The sequence below is a fragment of the Dasypus novemcinctus genome, chromosome 23 (assembly GCF_030445035.2).
Source record: "Dasypus novemcinctus isolate mDasNov1 chromosome 23, mDasNov1.1.hap2, whole genome shotgun sequence".
Taxonomy (NCBI): Eukaryota; Metazoa; Chordata; class Mammalia; order Cingulata; family Dasypodidae; genus Dasypus; species Dasypus novemcinctus.
Window position 1 is genome coordinate 28,884,301 of NC_080695.1, and position 21,439 is coordinate 28,905,739.

A 21,439-nucleotide genomic window follows, 5' to 3' on the forward strand; every position below is an offset into this window, starting at 1 on the left:
TTTGGCCACACTATTCCTTTGGATCCCATTTGCCTGCTTAGCAATCTCCTTTAGTCCTTAGCCACCAAACTAAGCTTAACATTGCCCTCTCCTCTGCACTGCCCTTAGACCCCAAATCATATACTAGTATCCTCACCACTACGTTTCATCTCCCCTAGTACACTGTGAACTCCTTGAGAACTACTTAATTATGCATTAATTATACACTGTCGGCCAAAATATCTTATATGTTAACTGCCTAGAATTTGACACTGAGGTTCTGGAGCATTTCTTCTCTAGCTTCCTGACATATAAGCCTTCCTCCCATCTCACGTCCTTATCAAGCAGATTTGAGAACTTACAGGGTAGGCGAGCCTGCATATCAGGAGACAGGATGAGGCGCTGTGGTGCAGGTGTTGGAGCTGGCACTGCTGTGGTGGTAGCAGCGGCTGTGGTGGCAGAAGTGGTGGTGGTGACAGCAGCAGCAGGAGGAAAGGTGTAGCCTGGTGGCACTGTCAGGGGTTTCAACAGGCTAGAGGAGCCTGGGGGTGGGGCTGGACTGAGGCGAACTGGGGCAGGTGGAGCCGGCTTCAAGGACAGGGTTGGTGTGGGGGGCCTTGAGGTCCCACCCAGGACCCCCAGGGGGGCTGGCAGAACTGTAGACACAAAGCAAATGCCTGTTACTGCACCTTGCCTAGAGCCACAGCCTGGTCCCAGAAACCTCCACATTCCCTTCCAGCCCATTAAACACCACCCCTGTCCATCTCATTTCATTCCCCAGCCTGAACAACCTTCCTTAACTACCCCAGCATCCTAGTTCCCTTGTAACTCACCCTGGGGGACGGGACCACTGTTTGGCTGCAGCGGGGGCAACAGAACAGGACCAGGGGGTCGGGGTGCTGGAATAAGCGGGGGCCCAGCAGATGAAGCCGACACCATCAGTGGCGCTGGCAGCACTGGGGGGGTTGGACCAGGGGTGAGCTGGGCTGAGAGCTCAGGGCCTGGAGAAGGTCGGACTGGAACAGAACCTAGGGGAGTCCGTGGGCTGTTCACCACCACCACTGTCCGACCTTCTTGCTTGGGCACTGGCTGTAGCATCCTATGAGGAAAAAAACAAAGGGAGAGGGAAGGAGGAAGGATAGGGAATAGAAAAAGAAAAAAGGAAGAAGATAAGGCAAAGAAACAGAGAATGTAAGAGCAAAGAGAAAAAAAATTACCCAAAGGCGTGGGGACAAATCCAAGATAACCAGAAAGCACCAAGTCAGGGGTGGGGGATGGGAGGAGGAAATCAGTGACAAACTCAGTGACCCCTCCAAAGACCCTCTTCTAGTTACTTTCTCCTCCAATCCCTCCACAGTCCTTTGCACCACTCATGTATACTTTCTTGTCTAGCCTTCAGCTCTTTCCTTTCCACCCCAATCCCCACTAACCAGTTACAGCTACTTTCCCCAGGCCCTCATCCTCTTGTGTCTCAGCCCTGATACCTGTTGACCTTCATCTTGACTGGCTTGGGCCGGGGTGGAGGGTCAGGAGCAGTAGCCACCTCTAGCAGTACCCGGCGGGAGAGGCGGTGCCGGGGCAGAAAACAGTCGGCCTCGTATCGAGAGACACGGCCCTCCAATCCAATAAGGTCAAATCGACCCATGTCTATTTGCTGCCAAAAGAAGAAACACAAATGCAGGGTGCTAAAACTGGCCAGAAAGAGGGAAATATTAGGAAAACTAAAGTGACATTTACTAGGTATCTACTATTATACCAGACATAGGACTTGGCAATTCCAAAAACGTTAACTTGATTCTCATAAACACACTGCAGAGTAGGCCTTATAATCCCTGTTCTGAAGAGCAAGGAAACTGAGTCTGAAGTTAATAATTAGTTTGCCAAAAGCTACCTACTCAGAAAGCAATGAACCTAGAGGAATAGTGCTGAGATGCTGACACAAGGGGAAGAGTGAGGATGTAATAGTTCATTCCCTAGCCTAAGTTTAGTCCCTAAGATGCAGGATTAGGGTAAGGGATGATAAACTGTGGGGGTAACTACTCACTTACCTGAAGGGGGTGGACATCAGTGGCCCGCAGCACCAAAGAGGCGGTGCTGAAGCAGATGCCTGGGGTGATGAAGGGGGAAGTAACAGGCCGAGGGTCAAACAAATTTGGATGATTGCAGACTTTTCGCAGTTGCATCAAAATGTTGATGACACTCATGAAATGGCCTGTGGCTAGTGTCTCTTTAGTCCTGGGAAGAGGGGAAAAAAATATGAGGCATTCCAACAGTCACCTCTGCTCCAATCCAGGGTCCCAGGTACCCACCCTCAATCCTCCCTTACGTGGTCTGTGCCATGAAATCATCATAGAGACAGCGCTGGCGTTTGGAGAGCCGGCAGCGGATAACATGCTCATACTTTTTAGGCATCTGCTTCTCAACATCTACCTTAACTCGGCGCAGCAGAAAGGGCCGCAAAACCTAAAAGCAAACAAGCAGAAGGTATGTGACAGGAGAAAAGAAGGCACTAAGCCCCAGCCCCCCACAGCTTGTTTTTTTTTTGTTTTTTTTTTTTTAAAGATTTATTTATTTATTTAATTCCCCTCCCTCCCCTGGTTGTCTGTTCTTGGTGTCCACCTGCTGCGTCCTGTTTCCTTGTCCGCCTCTGCCGCCGTCAGCGGCACGGGAAGTGTGGGCGGCACCATTCCTGGGCAGGCTGCTCTCTCTTTTCACGCTGGGCGGCTCTCCTCACGGGCGCACCCCTTGCACGTGGAGCTCCCCCACGCGGGGGACACCCCTGCGTGGCATGGCACTCCCTGCGCGCATCAGCGCTGCACATGGGCCAGCTCCACACGGGTCAAGGAGGCCCGGGGTTTGAACCGCGGACCTCCCATATGGTAGACGGACGCCCCAACCACTGGGCCAAAGTCCGTTTCCCTCCCCCCACAGCTTGTTGACCCACAAGCAAATACTCCTAGAGTTATGTAGCATGGTAAGTACCCCCAACATGAGTAGATGCAGGCTCAGGCCCTGGAGAAACTTACCACCTGCTGAGGGAAAAAGATGCAAACAAGATGACACCACAACCTCAGAAGAGTAACTAACTTTGTAAGAGAATGGTTCTAAATTTACAAGATTATAAAAATGAAAAAGAGAGAAATTGAGAACAAAAATTGCAGCAGTGACAACAGAAAACAGAATGGCAAATCTAAAATTTTAGAAGGTAAAAACCTGATAGGACATAGTCATCAAGTTGACATGAAAGAAATGAAAAAAGGGGGTTGGGGGGAGGATGAAGTAAAAGTGGTAGGTGAGGAAGACTTCAAGCTAGAAACCATGGTCTAACAAAATGATGTGATTGAGTGAAATGGAATAGAAATAACTGGTAATGCAACCAGAGATGTTTGGCTTAGGAGAGTGACTTCAAGAGGAACTATCAACGTAAGGTATCAGGTCAGAAACTGAAATACTTACCAGGTGTTCTAGGAACAAGGGATTAAAAATACAAATCAGAGTATCAATGTCACACATAGGTAGCTAGCCAAAGCCTGAGAAATGGGCACAACAATCAGAAATTCACATCAAGAGGACTAAAAAGAAAAGACCAGACTCCTGACAGCAGCTGTCATTTAAAAACTGGACAAAGGACAGGATGCAGAGAAAATCAAAGACGTGGAGAGGACACCAAGAACAAAGATGTTGAGAAAATCAAAGTAAAGAGAAACCCAAGCAGGGGCTGATCAGGAATATCATTCTCCTGAGAGAATAAGAGCAAAAACATCACCATCAAAAAGAACAAAAAGGGGAGGACTAAGAGGAGATCACTCAAATTTGGCAATGAGTTGGTCACTAGAACCCTATAGCTGGACGACATGGTTTCAGTCTAGTGCTGACCTCCCTCTCCCTGAGGGCCTTGGGGTATTGCTCACCATTCCCTACACCTTTGACAAACTGTTGCAGGCCCTACCTTGTGGAGGCGTTTTACTAGCCCTTCATTATACTCTTGGCTGCCCTCAATCATGCCAGTTAGAGGGTTAGAGAACCACTCCTTGAATTCGCGATGAGACTGGAAGACATGGGGCATCAAAAAGTGCATCAAGGACCACAGCTCCATGAGACTGTTCTGCAAGGGAGTTCCTGTCAAGAGCAGACGCCTCTGGCTGCAAAAAGACAGCAAGGAATTAGAGGGAGGACAATCAGCAAGGTCCCAATCTTCCCGCATCCTAATATACTCCTTAACCCAGGTAGCCCGCCCTTCAGGCCAAGTCAACCCTTCACAAATTTTCATCTCCATCCCTACCTGTTGAAGTTGAGCAGTGACTGCCAGCGCTGTGACTTGAAGTTCTTAATGTTCTGAGCCTCATCCAGAATGAGATAGCGCCAGTTCTTACGGCGGAAGGCCTGGTGGTCCTGCAGCACCAGCTTGTAAGATGTGATACACACATGGAAGGCATTGGGCTTGGTCCATCCCTGAAGGACCAAGCAAGGAGGCATATGGTGAGATAAAAAGAAAAGGAAGAGGGCAAAGTGAAGACATGCTGAGGTCTCTGAGGGACAGAAATCAGGTTGGGAGAAAAAAGATAGTTTTAGGAGGATAATGTAGCAACAGATAGAGGAGGAAAAAAGGCCCATCTGAGGGCATAAAAAGGTAAGAAAGCACTAATAAGGAGAAAATGACCACACAGAGGATCAAACCTGCCGCTTGAGCTTCCTCTCTTTCTGGGCTCCATAATAAGTGAGGATTTTAAAGCTGGGACACCAACGTTTCAGCTCCATCTCCCAGTTCAACATCACACTGGTGGGGACAATGATCAAATGGGGACCCCAGTTACCTGGCCAGCAAAAGAACAAGAGATGGTAAGGAAATACAAACTTTGTGGTCTGGTTCTTCAGTATAACCCTGCCCATCCTGTCCTTTTAATGGCTCTTCCTAAGTATCCTACAACCTACATTGGCCTCTCTATACAATTACTGATCAGAGTCAGTGACAGTGCTAGGATAGCAGAAGACTTAAGAGGAGTACACCATCCTGCAGCTGGAATCACCACTAAACAAGCTCCCCAGGAAGCTGGCAAAGAGGGGACCAAGCGGAAGGACCTGTTTAGTTACCTTTCTCACAGGCTAAGTGGGCAAGCAGAGAGATGGTCTGGATCGTCTTGCCCAGCCCCATCTCATCAGCAAGAATGCCATTAAGCTTCTTCTCATACATAGTAACCAGCCAGTCCAGCCCAATGTGCTGGTACTCCCGGAGCTGGCCCCGCAGCAGCAAGGGAATAGGTGTCTTCACCTAATAGGGAGGAAAGGAGTTACCACTGAGGCATCTGTCACTGGGAAACAGGACAATCAAGATATCAGAAAGCAGAAGCTGGGGTCTTAGCATACCTGTGTAGTGGCCAACGTGTAACCCTTAGGCTGGAGACTTTCAGCTGCTGCAGCAATGTCAGTAATTTCTTTTTTTGGGCCTAGAGTGGTGGTTGGCCCTGGGGTGGGAGGTCCACTGCCCCCATCTACCTCACTCTGCTCTTCATCTCGGGCAAGTAAGTACTCCACCCCAAAATCTTCTTCTTCTTCCTCTTCCTCATCTGCTTGGCTCTGTGACTGGGCTTCCTCAGAAGCATCAGACTCCGATTCCTCTGAGTCTGAACTCCTACTTGTTTCTTCCTCCCGTGAATGATCATATTCCTCATCCTCGCTCTGCTCCTGAGCAGAGTCTGAAGCACAAGACCAAGGCTTATTGCTCACCACACTTACTCCCCCATTGCCTGCACACCCCCCAACCCCCAGCTCCTGTATCATGACCACACACTCACCTGACTGACTGCTACTATCCTCCCGAAGAACCTCTTCTTCTCCCATGCCCTGCTCTGGTTCACAGTCAGAGCTATTTGCCTCAATCTCTTCTTCTTCCTCTTCCTCTTCACTGCTCCCGGAGCCTGAGGCTGAGGCCTCAGAGGCATAGGCTCCTGCATACTGCTGCAGCAACTCCTCCATAGACAGCTCCCCTGGAGGGAAAATGGAGGGTAAATTCATGATTGCTTTGAGGGAAAGGGGGTATGGAAGTTTCTGAGTCGCCCCAGTTTGTTTTACTTCGGTCTCTGTAAACACCAAAATAGGCTCAGGTCTGAGCAGAAGCAAGAGTTTACTTTCAGGAGCAACTACCAAAGCCAAGCCCCTCAACCTGGCTAGACGTGTGAAAGGTGCTGCCTTGCCCAGGGAAGGACACCATTAACCTAGTGAGCCTCCTTTTCAAGGTTCTAGTGAAATACTGCCATAGTAGCTCCTTTACCCACTAAAATCCCACATCACTTTGCATAAACTACCCTTCTATTTATAATTACTTGTTTATAAATCTGTCATTAGACTGGGAGTTCCTCTGAGAAGGACAGAAATTGTCCAATTCATCTCTCTATCCTTGGCACTCTGCACAGGGAAGACACCAAATGGATGTTCAGTAAAATCTGGGAATGTTACCTTCTCGAGCCAACTCGCTCAGTTCCATGGCATGATCCACCTCCCCTTCCAACTGCTCCTCAGCTGCTATGGTGTCCTCTTCGTCCTCCGCTAGGAAAGAAAATGAAGCAGAGTCAATGGGGATGGGGCACAAAAGAGTCCAAGTGGAAGAGGTGAGAAAGCCCAAAAGGAGAGGTTCAGACAATTCAAAGAATCAGAGACAATAGAAGAAGAGAACAAGCCTGACCTTCATCCTCATTGGCAGTAAACTCTTCGTCGTCTTCATCAGGATGCCAGGGCTGTTTGTTGCGCTGCATGACAGAGGAGGGTGAGGGCTTTCCCTATATGGCAAAAGAGGAAAAGCGGGGAAGCCTGAGGTTAGAACAGCTCACAGAAAGGTCTCTCTGTCCCAATGAGTGACAACTGCCACTGGAACAGTCCCAGGGCAAGGGTGCACCCAAGAGGTTTCTCTCAGCACCAGCTACCAAATCCTGGCCCCACAGCCTGGGGAAGGACCTGTGAAAGTGCTAAATGATGAAAAGTAAAGGCCTTTAACACCATCCCATGCACTCAGCCATATGGAGAAACAGAGCTTAGGCCCAGAAGAGACTTCATGGTTACCATCACAGCTCCCAACCTACAACTAGGTATGGGAGTACCACAGCCCCTTCATAGAAGCAACACGTAAGAGCAAGAGAAAGTACTTCTCTGAGGTTACACAGCCATTTAAAAGAGTACAGTGCAGAGCACTCTTCCACTACAGCACGAGAAACCCTGTCTATCTAGAATGTAACTTGTCCCAAACCTAGATTCTTCTTTACCAATCCCCAAATGAGCGTCCAACTGTCTTTAATCAGGAAAGGTGCCTGAAAACCACAAACCGACTTACAGCCTAAAACTCAAACCCTAAACCTCTCTCTGCTCCCACTCTGAGTCTTCCCCCTGCCTCTTCTACCTGTACCTTCAACATCTGAGAGGGCTCTTCTTCACCACCTTCATCAGGCCCATCACGGTTGTCACTATCATGAGATGAGGGAGTTTGCGAGGGGCTGGAAGGCCCTCCCAGCAGCTGAGGGGGCAGGGAACGGAGCAGCTCTTCCAGTGGCAATTCTCCCTCACGTCTAAGCAGTTCAATCTCACGCCTCTGGGTCTCGGCATCATTGCCTTCCTGTTGTTCTTCAACCTCAATCGTCTCCTCATCGTCTTCTTCCTCCTCCTCTTGGGGCTGGAAGTCCCCATCTATAGCAGGAGAACAAGGTCACAAAGTCCACGGGGCCCTGCAAGCCATAGGGTGAGTTTTCAGCTGTGGAAAGGCTACATGGGAAAGAGTAACAGGGCCAAAGAAGACACACACCTTCATCATCCAGCCGGGAAGCAGGAGGTGGAGGACTAGAAGCAGCTGAGTCAGTGTGCGAAGAGCCAAGGCAAGGGGAAGAGCCAGCTTTGCTGGATGTTAGAGGTTGGTTGAGGCTCTGTGACAGAAGGTCTGAGTACTTTTCAGTTTGTCCCACAATGAAGTCCAGATGCAGGTCCAGAGCTTTTTTGCGCTTTTCTTCAAGCCGGGACTGCTGCTTGAATTGCACTACCTGCCACAAACATGAAAGGGACCAAGAGAGCCACTTGTGTGCTTTTCCTAAACATCTAAGGAGGCCTCCTCTATGCTAGGCCCTGGGCTGGTCTTCCAGGAAGAACTAAGTAATCTTAAGAGACTCACAATCTAATAGGGTGTATCTAAGAAAAACACAAAGTTTCCAGAGTTGGGTCTTAAAAATAAAGAGTTGGCTCTAAGTGGAAATAAGAAGAGAATTCTCAGGAGCAGAAGGAACATGTAAACAGCCAGGGATGCACAGAAAAAAGGCATGTGTAGAGTGGAAGGGAGAAAGGATGTGGCAGAAGACAAGAATGAAAACATCAGAAGTCAAGTAACACTTGAAAAGTAATTTTAACGTATGTGTATACAACAGGAACTTTGATGGTATTTAAACACGTAAATGGCACAGATACTAGCTTTAGGAAAAGCATGCTGAATGCCCTGTGAAGGATAAATGGGCTAGAGGAGGTCAAGGAGTCTTGGTAACAATCCCCAAAGGCAAGGCCCCATATTTTCCTACTGTATTTCTTTGTTCTCCACAGCATTCAATGCTAGAAAGGCCCAATGTATAAAAAATATCATTAAAGTTTATTGAAATTGTAGTATTTACTCCCTCAAGAAGTTTTGGCCAGTTCCTGCCACCAACCCACCCACCAGCATAACCCCATAACCACATCCCTTTAGGTTTCCACCTCCATTGCCTACCTTCTCCACATTGCTCCAGAACTGCCTGACATCCTTGGCCATGGTGGAGGCAATTCTGCGCAGTTTAGCCTGCTCCTCCCTCCGGGCCCGCTCTTCTTTCTGTCGCTGCTCCTCGTGGTGTCGGATCACCATGCGCACCACCTGAGGAATGAGAAGCCAAAGTGAAAACACCCACAAGCCAGAATCTGCCTGGTCCAAGGGCAAAGAAAAGAATCCAGCCGAGAGACCTGGGAAGCCAGAGCTTGCCTCTTCAGGCCTACGAGGATCGGCGAACATCCTCCAATGCTTGGTTCCCTTCTAACCAACCCACCTGTCAAAGGAAGGCAAACCTTCAATGGGAAGAGAAGGTGGACCCAGCTGAACACATACCTTACGGGCCACACCCCGTTTCCAACGGCGCTCCTGAGCAAAGTCAGCAGAGAGCCACTGCATCTCCTCACACAGATAGTCCCAGTGGCCTTTGGGGCGAGGGGGCTCCGGCACCTTAGGCAGCCTCTTCAGTGACCAGAAACCCTCCTTCCGGAGTTCGGCAATCCGAGTCTCAATCTCGGCCTCCTATTGGGGGAGGGCTAGGTCGATCAATAATTTCTGGACACATATTCCGCCTCAGCCATCGCTGAATTACTGAGCACTGACCACACAGAGGTGCTGACTGGGCTGAGTGTTTCATGCTTGTGATCTTAGTTAATCCTCATGCCAATCATAGAACAGTTATTATGCGCTCTTCAGATATGGGAAAAAAAGACCAGGGACTTGACCAAGATCACACAGTTAGAAGTTGTAAAAACTGGGAATCAAGAATAGGTCTAATGACTCCAAATACCAGAGTTCATGTCCTTTCCATTTTTTCACTCTCCACTTTCCATGGACACAGGCAAGACTTGAGAAAACAGACAGGAAGCTGGGAGTGCATACTTCCTTCCTGACCCTATACACAAGGGGTCTTCATCACTGTAGAATTCCACTAACCCAGAGTGTTAGGTATCAAGCTCTGAAACAGGCTATTGAGCCCAGTTTACACAATACCATTTGCACTTCTATGTTGAAAATATTGAAAAATTACACATAAAAAAATTAACCATCAGATAAAAAGATAGCAGTGGTCATTTTTACTAAATTTTCTATACTGCTGATATTACTTTCATAATAAGGGAAAAACAGCATTTGATAAATTTTTTAACAGAGAAGACTTAAAAACTCAGGAAAATGGCCCTATAGTTTCCCATTATTCTTGTCCTCTCCTCTCAAAAATTAGGTAAGAGAAAATGATAAACAGTGGTGAAATAGGGAACCAAAAGACTTGACAGCAAAGGAAACGTCAAGAAATACAGATAACAGACCAGTGGCTCTCAAACTTGAGTATGCATCAGAATCATGTAGGGCTTGTTAAAAGGCATTGCTGGGCCTATCCCCAGGGTTTCTAAATGCTTAAGTGGGAGAGAAGTGTACCAGGAATCTACATTTCTAACAAGTTCCTAGGTGATTGCTGACCCAGGGACCACAACTACCACTGCTTAAGAAGCTGCAGGATAGAGAAATAGAAACCAGTGTATCTTAAAAGTCTCACAACTTAAAAAACATTTCCATGTATACTACCTCATTTAATTTAAACCTCACAACAGCCTACAGACTATTACACTATCTCCCTATTTTACAGAAAAGGAAACTGAGGCTCAGAGTTGAAATGACTTGCATAAGATCATGCAAGTTAAGGCAGAAACAATGCCCTAAATCTATGCCAACAAAAGGAGAAGAGAAGTAAAATACCAGGGTACAAGGGCATTCAGGAAAAAGTGTTCCAAGAACCTCCACAGGCCCTCCCCAAACATACATGTTTGGCCTGCTCTGCTATTTCAGCATGACTCTTCTCCCACTTTGGGCCCTTGTTAGACAGGTCAGCAGCCTGGGGTAAGCTGAGCCCCTCCAGGGGCACTGTGGGACCATCTGGGGGGCCTGGAGGTCCATCAAGAGAGGAATCTTGAGCGAGGTGCTGGGGCGAGATGCCACCTGCCCCACTAGAGGCTGCAGAACTGGACGAGGCAGGGGACACAGGATTGCTGCCTGTCATGCCGTCCGACACCATCTAGAAAAGGGGAAAATGAAAGAGAAAACAATTGCTTAGCACCATGCTAGGAGTTTTAAGGAAATTATTTCATTTAATCTTCACAAGAAAATTCTCTGTAGTAATGTATCAATCCCATTTTTATAAACACAAACATCTGCAATAAAAGTGTTACTAATTGGGAAGTGGTTGCAGTTCAACTGATAAGAGCGTCTGCTACCATACGGAGGGTCCAGGGTTCGATACCCAGGGCCTCCTGACACATGTGGTGAGCTGGCCCACGCGCAGTGCTGCTGCGTGCAAGAGTGCCATGCCATGCAGGGGTGTCCCCTGTGTAGGGGTGCCCCACATGCAAGGAGTGTGCCCCGCAAGGAGAGCCGCCCCGTGCAAAAAAAGCACAGCCCACCCAGGAGAGGCACTGCACACATGGAGAGCTGATGCAGCAAGATGACACAACAAAAAAAGCAACACAGTTTCCTGGTGCCACATGAAAAGAATGCAAGCGAACACAAAAAAACACAGCAAATGGACAGAGAGAACAGACAATGGGGGGAAGGGGAAGAAATAAAAATGAAAAAAAAAATGAATCTTAAAAAACAAAGTGTTAATAAGATGTTCAAGATGACAGAGATGAAAGTACAACAGACGCTCGACATATAATAAGAATAGGTCCTAATATTTCTATGGATCCCCAAATTCAAGATTGCTACCATGGCATATGGTTTCAAACTTTAATGACACTTTCAAAGCTTCAAGAATTTCTCTCACATAACTTTCTTTCCTTCCCTCAATTTTACAGCAAGTATGGCAAATTCCCCTGTACAATAAATCAAATTCAATAGGTCACTAAAATTCAAGACCAGCTAGACCTCCTCACCCTCACCACCAGGGTTACTAGTTCCCTTTATTTGAGGGGGTTGGTGTCCTCCAACTCCCACACATCACTTGATAAGGTACTGCACAAGCAGTAAGAAAATGAAGAACAAAGCCCTACTGGAATGTGGATTCTGAGGGGACTGACAAAACACACACCACCCTCACAGAATGTCACTCAAGTTCCTACCTCAGCTAAATGAGAAAAGACCATATACCACAATTTTTTCTGGCTGCTCAGAGGAAAACTTTAAGTATCAAATCTATTAGCATCAAAAGCCTATTGCATGCAAACCCAGGTCTGTCTGGTTCCAAAAGCCATGGTTTTCCTCCTATCCTACACATTTCCTCAGTATAAGAAAATAACAAAACACTACCCACCATTACAAGGCTTACCATAGTCCCAGGTACAAAACCAAGTTAGGCTATTCTCAAAGCACAGTCTTAGAAGCATGCTTTCTCAAATTCCATTTCCAACCTAGTCTAATTAAAACTTTTACAGGAGTTGGCTTGCAGGGTATTCACATTCTTGAAGGGCAACAGTACACCAATGTCCAACAGGCCTGGCACATTACAGCCCAGCCCTCCTAAGCACAAAAGATTCTCCAGAGTTAGCTACCCTGGTAGCTAGGACCATGGAAATGTGGCTATGACATGCCACATTTCTTCCCCCTCACAGCCAGCAATCCAAAAACAGAGAAACAAAGAAGGAATCCTCCCCACTTGCAAACCTGTGTCTGCAGGATTGGGAGCTGAGGGTGAGCAGGGGAGGGGCTGCTCTGCATGGTCCCACTCCCAGGCTCCTTATAGGATGCCTGAAGAATGACTGGGTCGTTGTCACCACTGCTGCTGGCCGAGGGGCTGGCGTCCGGCTGCAGGGCATGCTGGGAGCTGGCCTCATTCTGGGCCACCGGCCACCGGGACCCACCTTCCAGGGCCCGGGGCCCACCAGGGCGTCCCAGTCTCCGCTCAGGTCCACCGGTCTCTGGAGCACCTAAAGCAGGGTAAAAAGGATAGAAATGGAATTAAAGGAGATTAAAGAAAAAGTTTTATAAGCCAGGAGTACAGGAATAACATCTAAAATAAAAGTAAGTAAACACAGTGACTATAGCTTATGTTTTTTGAACATTTACTAGATATCCTATTAAGTACTTAATAAATTCCATAACTCTCACAGCTACCTTTACAAAACAGGTACTTCTTGATCCATTATAAACGTTATGTAGTTCCTAACACATGTTTAGCACTGAGAATAGAGACACACAGAAAAGATTTCTGACCAACTGGAGCTTACATTCTAATATTATCTCTATTTTACAAACTAGGAAGTAGAACACAAGGAGATCAATGGACAGTAAGGAAGTGATGGAAGACCTACATCCAGGTAGTCTGATGCCAAAATTATGGAGAACTGCTACTCCCTAGAAATCCAAGGTGTCCAGATCTTCCTCTATCCACAACCCCAGTTCTGTTGTCACCCTATCATCAAACCCTCCACAAAGAAATCATATGCAAATATCCCCAGAGTTTTCCAGAACAAGAACCCGGAAATACTGACCTATTTCTCTCATGAACGACCTCAAACATTTCTCCCATTAGCCTAAGTATGCAAGGAGATATCAGAATCCTCACCTGTGTGAGCTGAGACCACACCCCCTGTGAAAGTCTGCACTTCCACGGTGCCGCCGTATTGAGAGGAATCACGCCTGAAACAAAAAGAATGGGAAGGAGACAGCCCTGAGGAACCAATCCATATTTTCCAACACCCACCACAAGAGAAAGGCTACAGCAGTGGGGAAAGCTCACATTTCCGAAAAGCAGCAAATCATACTTTGTGAAAACAGAATGCCCTAGGGATTAAAGATTATGGCTGGTAGACGGGGGCACTGAAGCAGTAGAACAAAAATGTTTAAAAAGCCCATTGAATGAAAGACAAATAACAAAGCAAAGTAAGCTGTCATAGCCAAAAGTTTTAAAAGGTGCTGGCTACATGAGAGCCTGCTCTGCATTACAGGGAGGGCTGACCAGCCAGGAATAACAGACGAATTCCCGGGAAGAATAAACAAACATGCTGATCACAAGAGAATGCACCCTTCCTCAGAACAGGGTCGTGTGAATTCTTTACCTGCACCACGAGACACTGTGCCTATCACAAGAACTACAGCAGGAGAGTTAGAAGGGTGGTCAGATGTGAGAAGGGCCGCAAAGTGATGAACCATGAGCGGAAGCGGGGTAGGTTAACCCCATACAAGGCCCGGAAGTGTTTCCCCGGTGTTTAAGGAAACTCTTTCACTAGGTGCCGCTTTTGATTCACTCCCTCAAGATTCCCAGGACCCGAGGTAAACAGAATCCAAGAAACTTGAACTCTTGACCCCAGTCTTCATTACAGTCGCCCAACTACGCCCGGCAGGCTAACCCGTAGTGACCCCTGACCTCTGCCCCAAGTTGCCACTAGCCAGGAGACAGTCCCGCCCCCCCAGACTCCCACCCCACCCCTCGCGCGCGCCAGGCGGGGGGGAGGGGCCCGCGCGTGCGCGGCTGGAGGTGGAGTGAGCCGGCAGCGCGCACGGCCCAGGGGCTCCCGCCAGAACCCCAACCCACGCACACAAGGGTCGCGGGGCGAGGAATCCCCTCATCCCAGCCCGTCGAGGGCCCCCGCCAACAGACCGCGAAAGGCTGAAAAAAAATGGAGAGTTCGTGCCGCCAGGTCCTGGTCCTCTGACTAGATACGGTGGGCGCGCGCCCCCGACTCGCCCCACGCGCCCCCTTCCTCTTCCCGCGCGCCCCTGAGGGGGTGGGATGCTGGGGTTGGTGGGCGGGCAGGAGCGCACCTGGGTCCGTCCTCTCAGGGCTCGCTCGCTCGCTCGGGCACGCGTGCGCAGAAGGGCGGGAGGGGAGAGGAGACTCGCTGGAGCCCAGCGCCTGCCGGCCTGGCCCCAATCAGTCTGTCTCTATGGGCGCGCGCCGACAGCCTCGCGCACCGGCCCCGGGGCCCCGGCCGTAGGTGCGCGCGCAGCACCCCGGGAAGTGGGAGGGGAGGCGGCGGCGGAAAGATGCGCGCGCAGTCATCTGTCAGGGGAGGGGAACTGAGAAGCGTCCGCCATCTTGTCTCCCTCTCCTTACCTGCGTCCTCGGGGGCGTGCGCACCAGACCCCCTCCCGCCGAGGAGGGGGGAGGGCCCCCTCTTGGCCGCCGCTTTCACACCCTTTAAATTCCCCTGGGGACCACGGCTACTGCCACCGCCTTGCCTCCACCGCCTCCTCTCACGGCCAGATACGGGCGGTGGGTGGGGATAAGGGAAGACGCTACTCCCAGCGAGCCGCCGCCGTCGCTCCCGAGGCCCCGCCAAAATGGCCGCCGCCCTCTCGGCCGCCACCACCAACACCACCACCACCACCACCACAGCTCGCTATAGCTACCGCTGGCGCGGCCCGTCCTCTCGCGAGAGACAGTAACTGGTGGTGGCGGGGAGGAGGGGGCAGGCTCGCGTGCTAGCGGAGGTTGCCGCCCGAAGCGCAAGGCATGTTGGGAGATGTAGTCCGCTCGTAGGCTCCGCGTTTGTCCCGCGGCAGAGATCGTTACCCACCTCTGCCCAGAAGCTACCTCTCGGGCTGCGTTGCGGCTCCCATTTCGGGCCAGTCCCCCCATTTTTTTTAATGGATCACCGAGGAAACTGAAGCGATTTGTCAGGTACTCTCAGAAAGTTAGCAGTGGAGCCTAGGCCTCCTCACTCCCAGGAAAGCCTACTTTTATAGTTACTTCGTTTTACACGAGGATGGTATTCCACATAGCTTCCAAGCACCTATACCATCTGATACCCTCACCCTGGAATAGAAAGACAATAATAACAGCTATCTTCTCCGGAGTGCTCCTTTTTGCACTGATTATTTCCTCTTAACATCCCATTTTACAGATGAGGAATTGAGGCTCAGGAATTAACCAAGAGAGCCCAAAGCCAAGATTCATACCCCCACAGTTCAGGGCACACTGCCTCCGAGAAGAATGCACACGCTCTCACGGAAGTTTGTCACTTTAAGCCCATCCAAGGAGCTCAAGTTCCTTGATAAAGCTCTTATTCAGCTCCTCTCCTTCCTCCAACCAGTTTAGCTCTTCCCTACCCTGCTCAAAGAAATGAACATTCTCTCTCTTGCCACTAATTCGAAGTCTTATTTCTCTTACAGCGAAGGCTAAGGGCTTAAAATGCAAAAGCTTAAAAGGTCCAGGAAGGTCATGTAAACAGAGCAAAGAGGGGCAGGTAAGGACTGTAAGGAACAGGAGACACATGCTCTGTCCAAAGGAACATCCGAAGTTCAACTACAATCAGCCATCACCTACAACCCTACAAGAATGCCAAAATGCAGCTGTGGGTCAGATTCAGCCCATAGGCTGCCTGTTTGCTACCTCTGGCCTATGTTGGGGCCTCAAGGCACATAGAAGGATCCAGGAAGGATTGGTTGAATAAGTGAATGAGTACCCATCCATTTAGGCTCAATTCCTCAGTCTTTTTTTTCCAGGCCAAGCATACACATTTATGAGACTTTCCATAGAGCCACACTGAACTTAGAAGAGTCTCATGTCTCTTGACCTTTCTGTATACCATTTCATCCCTTTTTTTTTTACTATTCTTCCTTCAAAATTCAGCTTAAGACCCTAAAATAAACCATAGACTATAGTTAATAGTGTAATTATAATAATACTGTTTCATCAAAGGTACCACAGTAATGCAAAGTGTTAATAGAGAAAACTGCATGTGTCTGAGGGACCACAACCTCCAAAAGGTCTCTTCTGACCACTCCCAGGCTGAGTTAATACCTGTCTGGTTCCCATAGCCTCCTGGCCTTTTCCAACACTGATTGGCATTTGATCTTAATAGATGGTCTGTCCAGGACCCCCAGGCCACCACCTGGAAATGTTTTAGTATGAGCTGATGTACACAAGGAGTGCCCTGCCACTCAGGGGTGTCCCCTGTGTAGGAGAGCCCAGCGTGCAAGGAGTGCGCCCCATAAGGAAAGCCGCCTGCATGAAAAAAGTGCAGCCTGCCCAGGAGGCAGGCTCACTTGGAGAACTGATGCAGCAAGATGATGCAACAAAACGACACATTCCTGGTGCCGCTGACAAATACAAGCGGACACAGAACACACAGCAAATGGACACAGAGAGCAGACAATGGGGGGGGGAGTGGGGAAGTGGAGAGAAATAAATAAATAATCTTTAAAGAAGGGGTTGTTGGTCCCATTTTACAGATGAAGATTTGGTTGAATAAACAGTGAAAAATATCCATCCTTTCAGACTCCCCCCACAACCACCTCTTGAGAGGAGAAGGCCAGGCAAAGCAAATGGGACCTAGCCTTGTGCTGCTACTCCCTTGCTATTTGACTTTGAGCAATTCACTTCATGTCTCAGAGTGAGCCTCAGTTTCCTAATCTGTAAAGTGAGGAGAGTTGAAAATAGAAAATTGCTTTGAAAGCACTACAGAACCACCTAAAAGCAAAGGTGTGCTTGGGGCCAATATTTCAGGGTCCCAAAATCATGATCTTCAGGTCAAGTTTACCCTTCAGATGTGCTTTGCAGAGTATTTTAATGTTCTGGGTATTATTAATACTTTTAGGCAGGAGAATGAAGTCTATCTTGCCACAGGCCCCATCACCCACTGTTGCATACTGTGCAACTTCACACGTTCATTGTTGTCTGACTCCTGAAGCAGTTGAGTTTGTGTCCTCTTCTCCACACCTGAATGGTAAGGAGTGCTCTCTCCAGGCCTGCATTTCCATTGCCCATTACATGGCAGGACCTGTGCTGGGACCAATGGGAGGGCCAGAAAGGAAGACAACACAGACCCTGCTCTCGAGAATTTTGTCATTAGAATTTCTACCAAGCTTGGTAGAAATCATGACAGAGAGGGGTAGTCAAGGAACTCACCAAGGATCAAGTCAAATCCAGAGGGACATCATGGAGTCTTCCTAGAGAAGGTGCCATTTAAGCCTAGCTTTAAAAAATTCAGGCCTGAAGGGTGGCCACCTCAGGCAGATGGCACAGCCTGAGCAAGTTTGAGGGTTGGTGAGACAGTGACCACATCAACCTGTCTTCTTTATGAATCGAGGTGTGGTTGGAGAGGTCACCTGAGCTAGGTGACCAAAGGCCCAGCATGCCAGACTAGTGCTGCATTAGTTTGGAGGTGACAGGTTGCTGTTGAAAGTTGTCAAGCAGTGTATTGGCATGGTCAGAGCTCCACATTACAAAAGGTGGTCTAACCGAAAGCCTGTGATGGCTGTAGGGAGAGGCTGGAGAAGGCAAGCTGGAGCTATCACCCAGGTGTAATGGAGGCCACCATCCAAGAGGGGGCAGTGGAGATAAGGGGGAGAGGTACTGAAGAAGAATTAGAAAACTTGGTAAGGCCATTGATTACTGGTGATGACAGTCCTCTAAATGCCTGTTCCTTTGGCATTCTGCAAGGCCAGACTTTCTCAGCCGCCTCCTGCATCACTAGCTCTCCCTTCTCAATTTCCCTTATAGGCCACTTCTCTGAGACCTCTCCATTAAATGTTGGAAGTCCTCAAGATTCTTCTTTCATCTGCCTTCTCTCATCCAACACACTCTTCAGGGCAGAGGCAGATTCCCTGAAGCTAATAAGAAAAATGATAATAAGTTTCAGGCCCCTTCCCTTCCACAGACCCCTAGTGATTGCAGGAAGTTGCAGGAGTTATAGAATAGTCTAGGTGGGGTGGGAAAGCCAGGTTGCAGCAAGAAAGCATTTCTGGCCAGTGTTTGCCTAAAGAGATCTTGGAAGAAAAAAACATTTATCTCTAAGTCTCCAGTCATAATATCTTGTACCTTCTCTTATGCTCAGGACTATCCTGTGCTCAGAACTTGCATTCTCCTCTGCCAAACTCCCGGATGCCTTTCAAAGGCCCCTCAAGCACCTTGGACCACACATCCAAAACTGAACTCATGATCTGAGACCCCATACCTGCTCCTCCTCCCCTCTGCTCTGAGGGGACAGCATCACCATCCAACCAGTTGCTCAAGTTGGACCACTTCCCTCTCTCTTATGCCCCAAGCCTTGTCTATACATCCTAAATTTCTCCAGTCTATTCATTTCTCTCTAGTCCCACACCTGCTCTTTAACTCAAGTTCCACACACCTTAGCCCCTTGACAATTTATAATCCGTGACAGCACCAGGAGTGGCCTTTTGGAATTTTAGCACCCCCCTCCACACATACACATGCACAAACACACACACACACACACACACACCATCATTTCCATCAGTCTCTCCCACCACATTCTTTGATATGGACCATTGATGTTTTTCAGTGTTCTGTAATCTGTATTGCAAACGAAGCTTCCAGGTGAGGCGAGACCTAGCCCCCTGCTCCCTCCCAACCAGACAGCTGCTCCTAAGCCCTCTTACAAGTAAATATTCTGGAGCCTCAACCCACTCTGCACCAGCCTCCTAGTTGATCTTCCTGCTGCCAGTCTTATCCCCCAAAGTCCCAGCTCTTGCAGGGCTTCCATTCTAGTGGGGGGAGTCAAAGAACAAATGTGAAATTATAATATTATTTCAAGGACCAATGAGGACTACTAACATAGTAAAGCAGGTGGAGGGGGGCAGAGATGAGGGACGGACAGATACTAGGCAAGCTGGTCTCTAGTGAGTTAAAGAGAGACCTGAAGGAAGTTTCTCTACATGACAGCCAGGGAGAGCTTCCCTTCTCTTAGCTTCCCTTTCCTCTGCTCCCTCCATATAATCAAAACCCCCTGTTTATTGAAAGAAAAATTCAAGCAGGGAGATCCAGGAGAGTTTTTCTAACCTCGAATCTGACAGACTCAGTCCCCTACTTCAAATCTTTTTATGGCTCCCATGGAACGCCTTCCTGAGACCCCCAAGGCCCTACCCTGGGATCTCCTGCCAAATTCTCCATCTTCTGTCCCAGCCCGCTACACTCTGCTGCCCCCTCTTCTCCCTGTTGATGCCTTGTGGGCTCTTTTTCTACTCTGGGCTTCCTCATGCATGGTTACCTTTCCCTTTCCACCCAGGCAAAGCCTAGAGATCTCCAGCCCCGGAGCACATGCTGCTCCCTCCAGAAACCTTCCCGGATGCTCGGCCTGGGTTGACTTTCCTGTAACATCCAGTGTTCTGTGCTTCTCAACCCTTCCCACACTAGGAATAATTACTTGAGCCCCTGGGGCTCACGGTGAGAATGGGGTCTCGGCTGACATACGCACACCCATTCCTGTCTGAGCCCATCGTCAGGGGGCAGTTTCCAGCACATAGAAATGTCTATAGGTAAGGGTGGTTGACGCCACAGAGTGTGCGTGTTCCCAATCACTCATATGTGCTCAATTCATTAGAAAAACGTCATAATGACAGATACTAAGCACCAGCCTGTGTTGTTGTGTTTTGCTTTTACTTTGAAATAACTTCAAACCTACAGGACAGTTACAAAAATAAAACAAACCCCATGTAGAGAACTCCAAAGTCCCATCCCACCCCCATATACCCAGAGCCACCAATTTTAACATTTTGCCACACTCGTCATACCATTCTAGCTAGCTATCCATCATTCTATCAATCCATCTATCTGTCTATTTACATATCAACCCATTTTATGAACATTTGACAGCTCACACACATTATCATCCTTGAATACATAATACTGTCCTACAGTATTATATATTATTATACACATAATACTGTAGGACAATACATGTCCTACAATCAAGAATATTCACTTATGCAACCGCCTAAAGTATAGCTATCAAGTTGAAGAAATTAACACTGATACAAAACGTACAGTCTATCGTTCGGTTTTCTAACATGTCCCAGGAATGTCCTTTTGAGCCTTCTTTCCTCTCTTGCTAGATCCCATCCAAGATCAGGTATTGCCTTTACTTGTCACTGTCTCTTTAGTCATGCACTCTCTCCCTCTCATGCTAGCTCTTCCTCTCTCTCTCTTTTTGTGGGAACATTTACACAACCTTAACATTCATTCCCATCTCACCCACTCCCAAGCATGCCTTTCTGTGGGATTAATCACATTCACTCTGCTGGGTGCTCTCATCACCATCCATTACTAAAACTCTCCAGTCTCCCTGAACAGAAACCTTACACCCATTTTGTTTGCATTAACTCCCCATCCTTCCTTGCCTCATCACAACCCCACCCTCACCCTGGCAACCTGTACTCTGATTCCTTTTTCTATGAGCTATGAGCTTGCATATTTAAGCCTACGGCACTCAGTATTCCCAGACAGTCTCCCACCCAAGTACTACCCAGGCCTGACCCTGCGTAGCTTCTAAGATCAGACGAGATGGGGAGAGTTCAGGGTGGTATGGCCCTAGACTAGCCTTTATTTTATTTTTAAATTATTTTTATTTTTAGCCTGTGTTTTTAAACATACCAACTCTCACTTAATTCTCACAGGAATGCTATTAAGTAGATTATCACCCCTATTTTATGGGTGGTAAAAGGGTGGGGAATGGGAAGTTAGTGCTTAATGGGTACAGAGTTTCTGTTTGGGATGGTGGAAAAGTTTTGGTAATGGATGGTGGTGATGGTAGCACGACATTGTGAATAGAATTAACACCACTGAACTGCATACTTGCAAGTGCTTAAAATGGGAAATGTTATGTTGTATATGTTACACAATACAATTTTTTTAAAAAAAATCAACTGTTGAATTCAAAGTGTGGGGAAGTGGACGTGGCTCAACTGATAGAGCATCTGCCTACCATATAGGAGGTCCAGGGTTCCATACCCAGGGCCTCCAGGCCCGTGTGGTGAGCTGGCTCACAC

At 48.3% G+C, this 21,439-nt stretch overlaps 1 protein-coding gene, 1 non-coding gene and 1 pseudogene across 6 annotated transcripts in view; all 3 read right to left on the reverse strand.

Annotated features, from left to right (window-relative positions):
* The window catches only part of SRCAP (Snf2 related CREBBP activator protein), a 29,603-nt gene extending 14,513 nt beyond the window's left edge, over nucleotides 1-15,090 (reverse strand). Inside the window, exons 1-21 of one of the 5 annotated variants that reach the window (XM_004479379.5) lie at nucleotides 14,766-15,090; nucleotides 13,275-13,348; nucleotides 12,374-12,636; nucleotides 10,539-10,790; nucleotides 9,077-9,262; nucleotides 8,708-8,848; nucleotides 7,766-7,997; nucleotides 7,373-7,650; nucleotides 6,659-6,752; nucleotides 6,433-6,522; nucleotides 5,772-5,963; nucleotides 5,344-5,672; nucleotides 5,071-5,248; nucleotides 4,657-4,793; nucleotides 4,262-4,431; nucleotides 3,929-4,121; nucleotides 2,306-2,442; nucleotides 2,028-2,214; nucleotides 1,464-1,633; nucleotides 813-1,078; nucleotides 342-635 (exon numbers count right to left, since the gene is read on the reverse strand). In XM_004479379.5, the coding sequence (XP_004479436.1) occupies nucleotides 342-635; nucleotides 813-1,078; nucleotides 1,464-1,633; nucleotides 2,028-2,214; nucleotides 2,306-2,442; nucleotides 3,929-4,121; nucleotides 4,262-4,431; nucleotides 4,657-4,793; nucleotides 5,071-5,248; nucleotides 5,344-5,672; nucleotides 5,772-5,963; nucleotides 6,433-6,522; nucleotides 6,659-6,752; nucleotides 7,373-7,650; nucleotides 7,766-7,997; nucleotides 8,708-8,848; nucleotides 9,077-9,262; nucleotides 10,539-10,790; nucleotides 12,374-12,427 (3,580 nt within the window). In that variant the 5' untranslated portion in view covers nucleotides 12,428-12,636; nucleotides 13,275-13,348; nucleotides 14,766-15,090. Of the gene's footprint in view, nucleotides 1-341; nucleotides 636-812; nucleotides 1,079-1,463; nucleotides 1,634-2,027; nucleotides 2,215-2,305; nucleotides 2,443-3,928; nucleotides 4,122-4,261; nucleotides 4,432-4,656; nucleotides 4,794-5,070; nucleotides 5,249-5,343; nucleotides 5,673-5,771; nucleotides 5,964-6,432; nucleotides 6,523-6,658; nucleotides 6,753-7,372; nucleotides 7,651-7,765; nucleotides 7,998-8,707; nucleotides 8,849-9,076; nucleotides 9,263-10,538; nucleotides 10,791-12,373; nucleotides 12,637-13,274; nucleotides 13,349-13,767; nucleotides 13,850-14,473; nucleotides 14,672-14,765 lie in introns of those variants that run through there. The other 4 variants (XM_004479382.5, XM_058286055.2, XM_004479380.5 and 1 more) reach the window with 4 other exon arrangements.
* On the reverse strand, nucleotides 6,814-6,942 carry LOC111760812 (small nucleolar RNA SNORA30/SNORA37 family). The gene has a single exon (XR_002794399.1). It is a non-coding gene; the product is annotated as a small nucleolar RNA SNORA30/SNORA37 family (small nucleolar RNA).
* Nucleotides 15,091-20,868: 5,778 nt separating the features above from the next.
* LOC111763841 (5S ribosomal RNA) lies at nucleotides 20,869-20,987 on the reverse strand (annotated as a pseudogene).
* Nucleotides 20,988-21,439: the final 452 nt, after the last annotated feature.